Raw genomic sequence first — 11,216 nt, 5'->3', positions numbered from 1 at the left:
ATCACTTAAGCATGGCAGTGTGAACATAGCCATGTACATGTATCTGAATGTCTTGACTAATGCCATCATATTATAATTAAATACAAATTCAAGCAAAAAAAAAAAGCTCAACACTGAGTACTGTTTTTATACTGTTATCTGGTTTTCTTTTTGTAATGGCTGTAGTAGAAAGTTTTATTTCCATTAAAAAATATACTCATTTATGCCCTTTTTATTTTCTTCTGTGTCTAGGTGACACTGCACACTGGACTGCCTGTCCCTGATTTCTACCTTCCTGGAGACCCAGACCCTCCAGAATCAGTGTGTTAACTAGTCTCGTGACCTAGACTTCCACTCTGGTGTGTTTATGCCACTGTATATTATTCTTTCTGAATTCACATGTCAGTTGAACTCTTGCTCCTACCTCCCTCCAAATAAAAATAATATTTTTTTCTTATAAATCCCACAAAGTTACTTAGCTATATATCAGCTCAGTGGCCTGTACTACAAAGCGGGGTTACTGGCTTATCAGTGTAACTTGTCAGATTTAAGGTAGGCTGGGCAAAATATAAAAGTGAACGAATATGAAGTCCATTTAAACTGTGGTACCTTAAATCCGACAATTTACCCCATTAAACCAGTAACCCCGCTTTGTAGTACAGGCCACTGGTTAAAATTCAGACCTACCAAAGTAAGTACCTTATTATCCAGTAGAATATTTTATAAAAAATTATAATAAATTTTAAATGTATTAAAAAATAGTTGTGGTGCATTGAATTTTTTTGTTAATCCGTTGTTGACTAATGTTCACATCGTAATTCTCTTACGTATATAACTAAATTACTATTTCATTTTCCAGATTCCCTGAGACTCCTGAACTGAAATAGTTCCAGCAGAACATGAACATGAGTTTGAGAGAAGGGTAGTCATACTGTAATTAGAAATACTGTACTTGATCCTTAACAAAAACATCAAGTATTTTCTATTCAGTATTGTAGTGCTGTATATGTTCAGTGAATTTCATTGTGTCATTACATCTATTACTTGTGTTTAATTTTTGTTTTTTCAGCATCATTTCCTCCATAAAGATAGTTTAAGATAGAATGTTGGAATTTTTTATAAGAACAATAAAGTTCTAGCTACTGCATTTGGCTTAAAATTCTTTACTATGTGTATTATATATTTGTATATGCACAGTATATATACTGCATATATATGCATACTATTTGTATATACAATGTGCTGTATATATACAGTACTATGCAAAATGTTTATAGCTGTATATCTGGGTACTAAGTGTACATTTGCCCAGAAAAAAATAGCAGTTTAAAATATATGCAAATGAACAGTATCACAATAAAAAATAACAAGAATCTCTTGGAGCAGCCATTCCATGCATTTGTTGAATTTCACCACTAGCTAACTTAATTAATTAACTTTATTAGTTAGATGATTTTGTGAGGCGATTAGCTGAACATGTATGCCAGGGGTGCCCAGCCTTTTTTTAACTCAAGAACTATGTTCAAGTTGCCAGATCTACCATTTCAAATAGGGAGCCATGGCTATTACTCTTTTACTCTATTATAACTCTAGCTATTGCATTTCTACATAGTTAAAATGCACACAGCAAATACAGACAAGTCCAGGTAATTCTCCAAATTAAATTAAATAAATGTATTTCTCTACCTTAGTAGGACCGCTGGCAATGGGAAGATGCAGCTGGGTAAAAACGGAATGCAGTGCTGCTAACTGACTTTTCAGTTCTCGCACTTTTCGGCTCCGTATGGCTGTTTTAGCAGGGAACTCGGTCTCGTAGCTTTTGTGCATCGTTTTGAAATGCCGCTCCAAATTGCCCTTCTTTGGTAAAGCCACGCTCGCATTGCAATAAGATATATGGACTTTGAATTTGAGTAAACAAAAAATAACCCTCTTCCCACTCTAAATGAAAATGATACGTTTTTCATCATTTGTTTTCTGACATGTTTACAGTACACAATTAATTGCATACCGAAAAATGGGCGCAGGTACACGGACGCTTGCAAGTTGCAACGCACTTCGCGATCGATTGAGAATTACTCCGAGATCGACTGGTCGATTGCGATCGACTGTTTGGGCACCCCTGATGCTACTGGTTGTGTCAACAAATGCATGGGTATAATGGATGGTTACTGGAAATATTGCAGTTTTGAAATGGCTAAGCTAACACCCTTTGACAAAAATAAAAGTGTTACACCAACATGAAGATCACTTAAACATAATTTTCTTTTACTAAGTACGACTAAGTCTTTTGCGCAGTACTGTATATATACGAAGACTTTTTCACATAGTTAAACCATTAACACTGACCATTAACAATTTTCAGTTTGATCTATTTTTTGTATGAGTCAAGAGCAAAATTTATTTAATAAGCTAATGGTGATTTTATTAATATTTAGTAGACAATATTCTTGCCAGAAAATGATAAAGTTTTTAAAATTAATGCTATGAATTATTAGTAATGATGCTGTTTGTTCTAATAATGGTCTTTCGTTTTAAATATTACTTTTTTCATATATCCACCTACTGTTCAACCTTTCTTAAAAATTTTGATGAATACAATATTAGAAATATACAAAGCTGGATGCCCTCATCAATGTGTATAACACTTTTCTCCCCTGCTTACCGTAAAGTTACAATCTCTGAAACTACTGTAGCAAGAGAAGACTCCTTAGGGGTCACAGCTGCTGAAATACAATGTTTCTTTTATGTTAGTTAACGAGGATAAATTCATTTTTGGCCAAAGCTGCAGTAATTTCTTTTACTGCACAAATGAAGTTTGGGATAACACTACAACACACACACACACGCTTTTGTGGATAGCAAAAATGTTTGATTTGAATATTTTTTCTTTTATTGTACAACAAATGCATGTGTTTTGATATAATTTTGTAAATAACATCTCCTTGACTATTAATTCATACCCTAAAGTATACAAGACTGAACATGCAGATGGATAAGAATAAGAACTATTAATCAAACTATTAAGAACTATTAATGAAATACTGCTTCAACAATCCAGCTTATTTAGAACAAAATGTTGTTGCTGGACAACGTGGTTCTGTCAAAGCTTTTGCCGGAGATGGCTGTTTTTATGGTCATTTAAAAGGAATTAGTGTTTTATTATTGTTTTAAAGAATAGTCCAACTGGTGATGTGGTGTTTTATATTTCTATTTGATGCAACAATGCTTTGGATAGGTTATATTTATTATTATATTATTAGTTTGTTTTCTGGCTTAAACTGTTATTTTAAAGATGACATTTTTAAGTGTAAAAATATGATCAACTATGGTGTTTTCTTCAGCAACATATTCATTCAATAAACTCATTCAAATGAAAGTGATCTCGTTTTATTTATTTGTTTTTGAACCAGTGTAATCCTAAAAACATAAAAACCTTGGTGGCATTAAACATGGGCAGAGCGGGAGAAAAAACATTGGCGACACCCCCATAGAGGTCTGTTGTAAAAAATGGGGGAGGCATTTCTGGCTAGCTTCTGGGTAATGAGGCAGTGAACAGTTACAAACATTGTGTTACGATCCCCAGTCTAGGGTTAAGGATGGACAGAAAGGTAAGCATCCTGGAAAAGGCAAAAGGATATGTTCAGGATCAAACAAATTATTTTAAAGCTATCCAACCTTTTAAGGATGTGATTCGCAAGAAGATGTTATCTATATACCATCCTACCTTAATGAAAACATTCAGCTTCCTAACTCTTTTCCAGTCTCAGACATGCCACCTGAACTTACTCCACATCATCAACCCATACCATGTGGCATCATCAAGTTAGAAGAGAAGGTCAAGGTTGAACAAGCAATGGGCACGAGGCAGGGAACAACCCAGGATGGGGGGCCAGCCCATCGCAGGGCACACTCACACACCATGCACTCTCACATGCATTCCTACGGGCAATTTAGCAAGTCCAATTAGCCTCAGCATGTTTTTGGACTGTGGGGGGAAACCGGAGTACCCAGAGGAAACCCCACAACGACATGGGGAGAACATGCAAACTCCACACACATGTGACCCAGGCGGAGATTCAAACCCGGGTCCCAGAGGTGTGAGGCAACAGTGCTAACCACTGCACCACTATGCCGCCCCCGTGTGAGCTATATATATATATATATATATATATATATATATATATATAATATTCCACCATTCCAATATTATATATATATAATATTCCCTCCACCACCCCCCTTCTGCGGGAATGGCTGCTCCAAGAGGACTGCTTTATTTCTATTTATTTACTTATGTATTTATTTATTTATTATCAAGAGAAGGAGAGGGAGAGAGAGGGAAAAAAGGAGAAGGGGGATAGGGAGGGAGAAAAAAAAAACATAGATAATCTGCTTCAATACCTGCTGAAAAGACAAAACAACAACCAACATCTGTATGAATGACAATGAACAATAAATGTTTAATGTTGTTGAACTGTGCATATGACTAGTATTACAATATATGTTTAGAGATACAGGCGATCAAGACAGTGTGTGTCTGTGAGTACCTATTTTTACACCTGTGTGAACACTTGTATGTATACCTGTGTGCATACCTGTGTGTGTGAGCATGCTGGTGTTCATAAGGTTTCTCTATGTAAATGTCTAGCAGTGTGTATGGGGAGCCACAGTCTTGACCCCCAGGACATGAAGCAGACATGGAGGAGACCCGGGCCCCAGACATCCAGAGGCCCCCCCAGGGCATGGGAGTCCCAGGAGGACCACTGCAGGGAGAATTGCAGCCCCCACCCAGAAAAGGGCAGAGGAGAGCTCCGGAGGGAGATCATCCGGCAGCCACAGTGCAGGAGCCCCAGGGGCCCGTGGCAGTGAGCCCGCAGGCCACACCAGGGCAGACTGGTCCCCGGGCCCAGAGATCCAAGGGCCCAACAGAGCCAGGAGGGTCAGGCCCCGCCAAGCAACTGCCGAAAGTGAGCCAGTACTCACCCAAGCATCCAGCCACGAACATCGAGAACCACCAACGCACCAGCGGCCGGGGGCCTCATCCACCGGCAGAGAGTATGGCGGTGGGGAATAGATCCCGAGATGTTATTTCAGGTGGAGTCTAAGACCCAACCTGACACATACGTATAGACAAACAGGCACACACATACACAAGCATACTTTCCCACCCTCATGCACACATAAACAAATATTCACACATTCGCCCAACATGGAGACACACAGAAATGAACACCGTACACACACTCACACTCCCGATATATACTCTGTACTCCCAGATCCAGGGACCATTACCCCCAGAGGGGTACTCCACCATCAGACCCCGGAGATGGACTTCTTTTTTCCTCAGGCGTGGAGAAAAGAAGACCACCCCAAACCCCACAGCAGCCGAGAAGCCCACCCTGACCAGATGGTCGGCACTTCCTCTCAGCCTCCAGCTCCAGATGGCGAACAGAGAACGGGGGTGTGAAAAGACCCCATGTTTCCCTTTGCCCACTCAGATGTGGTGTTGGTGCGTGTTGTTCTAAAGTGCTTTTAAAACGGGAAGGGCATGGTGCTAACCACCCTCTGCCAATCAACAGCTGGTGTCAGCTAGGCCCCTCCCCAGAACTCTCAATGTCTATGTATGACTTTGAATCCACCCAGGGTGGAGGGCCCAGGCATATCCAGACTGGGGCCCACAGCAGCAGCACCACCAGATCCCCCGGGGCCCAGGGCAGCCCACCGGACCCCACCACAGAGGATAAACTACACCCACCCCAACATTCAGTCGACTACCAGACTACATAAGACAAAAGACCCCCAGGTTGAGTCCATCCTCCTCCTCTATTGGATTCCTCCCCCGCCAAGTAGATACTTCAAAAGCAGGGACCACCGTCAGACAGATGGTAACAACCTCCCTGCCAGTTAAATAGGCCCCCAGCTCCACCGATGTGCTGAAGGCCCCCGCGCTGGGCCGGGGCCCCAGTGCATGCACCAATCCGCACCCCGGCGACACACCCACCAGGAGCGAAGCCCAGCCGAAACCCCAGCCCGGAGGCAGAGCGCCCCAGAACCCCAAGTCCGCCCCGGTCCGCCGGCACAGGCACCGCTAGCAGCGCCGTATGCAGCCGCCAGAAATACACCACCCAAGAGCCGCCAAAGCCCCATCCAGGCCAGGACCGCAATCCGTGCGCCGAACCTCCCCCAGAAACACACCCCCAGGGAACCCCCAAACGCCCCGAGCAAATACGCCCCCCCCCCCCCCCCCACGCCAACGACAAAGACCAAAGCGGGACAAAACTGTAACCCCCACCCTCACTAGGTGATGGAGCTGATCAAAGGAGCCCAGGGAGATTGATCTAATGGGGTGGCAGAAGCTGCATCAACACTAATATGGTCCAACAGACTGTCTCTATATTGGTTGATATTAAGATTATTTACATTTTTCCAGTTCATGAGGACAGTCTTCTTAGCAGTGCATAAAGCAGTGAAAGCCATGTGGATTGTGTTAATCTCTGTAGTGACACCATCCAGGTCGCCCAACAAGCAGACTGAAGGGGATGCTGGAATCGTACATTTCAAACACTTTGATAAGTCCTCACAAATCCTGTGCGAGAACATCTGAGCAGGTGGACAGAACCAAAAAGCATGAATGTAATTATCAGGTGTATCGCCTTGGCAGTGTGAGCAGTTGTTAGACGACATAAAACCCATCCTGAACATCCAATGCCCTGTATAGTGCACTCTATGCAGGATTTTGTTTTGTATTAATTGTAAACTGGGATTTCTAATCAGTTCAAAGGTTTTTAAACATATCTTAGACCAGAAATTGTGGTCCCAGCTGACTGATAGATCTTCCTCCCATTTTGCAATAGGAAGGGATATTGATTCATCCATTTTGGAAAGTGTCCTGTATGTTTTAGACAGTAATTTGGGGGGTTTGAGATTAAGGAATTCTGCCACACTTGGTGGTATTTGTAATTTGATTTGATTCATTCCATTAAGACATTGATTAAGACATTAATTTCCTTTTTACTATAGATTTAACTTGTTGATATTCTAAACATCTATTCTTGTTAATCCTATATCGTTTAACTAATATGTCAAACAACTCCAATCTGGGAAATTTATCATATTATTGTTTAGTAGTATGTCAGGGTTGTTCCAGATGGGAGTACGCTTGCATGGGATTAATGAAGACTCATTTTTAGAAGCTCCCACCATGCTGTCAGAGAAGAGCTGATACTGATGCTTTTGAAGCATTCATGTCATTTGATGTTTGAGCTAATGAATGGTAGATCTGAAATCTGTATATTATTGCATGGTGTCATGACCTGCTCGTCGGCTCCTCATGTGTGCCACGCCCCCTGCTTACCCACGTGTGTTTCCCGGATCGTATCTGTTGGAGAAAGCGTCAGGCTTTCCACTCCAACTCTGCACACAGGACCAAACTACAATACAGTATATGTTGGAGAAAGCGACAGGCTTTCCACTCCAACTCTGTACACACCATTAATTACGAGACAACACACTTAGAGTTTTACTTGCACAAGGGTAACCACACTCTCTGCATGCTAGGCTACAAAGGAATGTGTTACAAAGGGTGGTTCCCCTTGGCACCTTTATTTATAGTCAATGGGGGGCAGGGGTCTTGGAGTGAGAACAAAGAAAAGACTGTGAGAGTAAGAAGAAGTTCTGGTTTTAGACAACTATTTAAACACGTGCTCAGGATACGTGTAAACTAATATAATCTAAAGTATGAAGGTAAAGGAAAACAAAATAATGTATATACATATTTACACTCATTGCTGATTATACAGAAATGATAACAAATGATTACTAACAGTTTCTTCAACCTAACAGTATCCAGCTGTGTCCGCTTACTTTCAATCAGTGCTGTGTATTTAAATCCTGGTCTCCCCAGTTTTCCTTGTCTGTCAGTGATGTTAGTCGGCGTGCCATGTTCCCCAGTCCTCGTTCTTTGAATAAATCCCCGTTTGCCCTGATATTACCGGCTCGCTTGCCTCTCTGCCCGTCGCCCTGTCCGTGCGCTTCACCCGCAGACGCCGATCATCACACATAGTGCTTGTTCTACGTCTAGCCAAGGCTCATTTAAGAGGGTATGTTTTAACCACCCTGAGATGTTTTGAAGCCTGTTGGCTAAGAAATAGTGGTGAAAGTTAGGCAGATCTAGTCCTCCTTTGTCCATGGTCCTTTGCAGTGTTTTTAAGCTAATACGCGGGGTTTATCTTTTCAAAGGAATTTAGAGATAGCGGAGTCCAGAGATCTAAGACAGTCAGGTAATGGTTTGCTCGGGATCATTGCAAATAGATAATTAATTCTTGGCAAAATCATTATGATATGATAATTATATGGGTAGGGACTTCCATCTAACCAGATCATCTTCTACCTTCTTTAAAAGTGGTATGTGGTTTAATTTAGTTAAATCTGCCAGCCTAGGTAAAACATTAATACCTAAATATTTAATATCTCCAGATTGCAGTGGAGTGGAAGAAGAATTCTGGAAGGAGCAATTAATTGGAAGAACTGTAGATTTTAACCAGTTTATTGAATAATCTGAGACTCTTGAGAAAGAGTTTATTAATGTTTATTACCTCAGAGAGAGCAAAAGTAACACATCCATCCATTTTCCAAACCGCTTATCCTACTGGGTCACGGGGGGTCCGGAGCCTATCCCGGAAGCAATGGGCACGAGGCAGGGAACAACCCAGGATGGGGGGCCAGCCCATCGCAGGGCACACTCACACACCATTCACTCACACATGCACACCTACGGGCAATTTAGCAACTCCAATTAGCCTCTGCATGTTTTTGGACTGTGGGGGGAAACCGGAGTACCCGGAGGAAACCCCACGACGACATGGGGAGAACATGCAAACTCCACACACATGTGACCCAGGCGGAGATTCGAACCCGGGTCCCAGAGGTGTGAGGCAACAGTGCTAACCACTGCACCACCATGCCGCCCCCAAAAGTAACACATCATCCGCATAAAGACTGACCTTATGTTCTACATTCCTGCGCTTAATGCCTTTAATCACTATAGCCTGTCTAATTGCTGCTGCTACTGGTTCAATAAAAACAGTGAGGGGGAGTGAGGGCATCCCTGCCTGGTGCCCCTCTTGAGACAGAAGCTGGAGGATGTTTGGTCATTTGTCCTGACACATGCTGTTAGGGAACCATATAATATTTTTAACCTGTTTATGAAAGAGTTTCCAAAACCAAATTTGCGTAAAGCTGCAAATAAAAAATTCCAGTTAACTCTATCAAATGCTTTTTCTGCATCTAGAGACAATATTGTAATTTGAAGGTTTTTATTGCATGAATAGTCTATCAGATTAAGTAATCTACATGTATTTGTTGATGAGTGCCTCCCTTTTATGATACCACTTTGGTCAGGATGAATTATGAAAAGGGTCATCTTCTCTATTCTTTTTGAAAGAGCATTGCAGATTATTTTAAGGTCAACATTAATAAGGGATATTGGACGATAGCTGGTAGGCAATATAGGATCTTTGCCTGGTTTTAGCAAGAGACTAATGTTGGCAGAATTCATATTTGGTCATAGTTTACCATTTTCCTTGATTTCCTGCAACATTCTGTTGGTGCCAAAATTGTCCAGAATTCTTTATAGAATATTATATAATATATATAATTTATATAAAAAATCAAGAAACTGATCAATTTCATCTTTAGATGGATTTTTCTGTGGTGAGTATAAAGATTTGTAAAAGACCCTGTAGTAATGTGAATTACTGTTTATGTTTGGTTCCACATAGGATTGTGTTGCAGCACGGACGGTTTAGACGACTACCGTGAGGCAGGAGATCATTGTTAGACTACATTCGACACACCTAGGGGTAGAAGGTTGTCTAAGGAGAGCCAGAGAGTGTGTGTATTGGCCAGGCATGAACTAACAGATTAAGACTCATGTGACTAAGTGCGACATCTGCAGGTCAGTTGACTACAGACAACAGAAAGAGACTTTAGTCCCACATGAGATCCCGACTAGATCATGGGCTAAGGTAGGCTCAGATCTGTTCATGTTTGACAACAAGGACTACCTTATCACAGTGGACTACTATTCAAACTGCTGGGAAATTGACTATCTCCCGGACACTAAGTCCACCACAGTGATTAGAAAGTTGAAGGCTCACTTTGCCAGACAGGGCATCCCGGACATTGTTGTTTCAGATAATGGACCACAGTATACGTCCAGTGAGTTTATGAGATTTAGTCGACTGTGGGATTTCCAGCACAAAACATCTTTACCAGGTTACCCTCAGAGTAACGGGAAGGCTGAATCAGCTGTGAAGACGGCAAAGAGGCTGCTGTTAAAGGCAAAGATGGCGGGACAGGACCCGTATCTTGTGATACTGGACCATCGCAACACACCATCACAAGGCCTGGAGACCAGCGCAGCTCAGAGGCTGCTCAGCAGGAGGACACAGACGCTTTTGCCGACCAGGACGAGCCTGCTGAGGCCAAAAGTCATTCCAGCCCGGCGGGAGCTGGAGATGAAACAGAAACGGCAAAAGGTGTGCTATGACCGATCAGCCCGAGACATGGACTCCTTGAAGATAGGGGACAGTGTCAGAGTTCAGCCTTTTGACCGCCATTCCACTTGGAGCAAGGGAGTGGTGGTTGGGACTGTTGACCTGAGGTCTTATGAGGTTCGGTTGGACTCTGGAAGTGTCCTGAGGAGGAATCGGAGGCACCTGAGACACGCCGGCGTGATAAAACACGAAAAGGCCATGACGGACATGGAGGCACTGAGCAGCTCAGTGACGGCTCAGTCGGAAGCTCGTGAGCACCAGATCAGGACTGACGAGGTTTCAGGGGGTGTCACAACAAGGTCAGGCCGTACAGTGGTTCCGCCATGTCGGTACAGGGACTATGTTACCTACTGAGGATAAAACAACCTGTATTGTTTGAGGGGAAGGGTTGTGTATTCTGTGAAATTTGGGTTCCCTACAGCTTGCAGAATTGTAAATGTTTAAATAGGGTAATGCTTTTATGTTCTTTGGTGTTTCATATTGTTTTCTCCCTGAGTAGGAAAAAAGGACTTTTGTTTGTGTCCAAATGAAAAGAAAAAACAAAAAGAGAAGGGATGTAGTAATGTGAATTACTGTTTATGTTTGGTTCCACATAGGATTGTGTTGCAGCACGGACGGTTTAGTGTGGCACACAAGAGAGCTGAAGCCGGAGGTTTTGGCTGTATGTTGTGATTGCACGTG

At 42.3% G+C, this 11,216-nt stretch overlaps 1 protein-coding gene across 3 annotated transcripts in view; it reads left to right on the top strand.

The window, feature by feature from the left end:
- trim9 (tripartite motif containing 9) overlaps nt 1–3,346 on the top strand; it is a 59,650-nt gene extending 56,304 nt beyond the window's left edge. For 2 of the 3 annotated variants that reach the window (XM_048974146.1, XM_048974145.1), the window contains exons 11-12: nt 232–338; nt 839–3,345. In XM_048974146.1, the coding sequence (XP_048830103.1) occupies nt 232–309 (78 nt within the window). In that variant the 3' untranslated portion in view covers nt 310–338; nt 839–3,345. Of the gene's footprint in view, nt 1–231; nt 339–838 lie in introns of all 3 variants that reach the window. The other variant, XM_048974147.1, reaches the window with a different exon arrangement.
- The last annotated feature ends 7,870 nt before the right edge of the window (nt 3,347–11,216 follow it).

Source organism: Brienomyrus brachyistius, chromosome 14, assembly GCF_023856365.1.
Source record: "Brienomyrus brachyistius isolate T26 chromosome 14, BBRACH_0.4, whole genome shotgun sequence".
NCBI lineage: Eukaryota > Metazoa > Chordata > Actinopteri > Osteoglossiformes > Mormyridae > Brienomyrus > Brienomyrus brachyistius.
The sequence above is the reverse complement of the archived record's forward strand: the minus strand, read 5'-3'. Positions and strand labels throughout refer to the sequence as shown.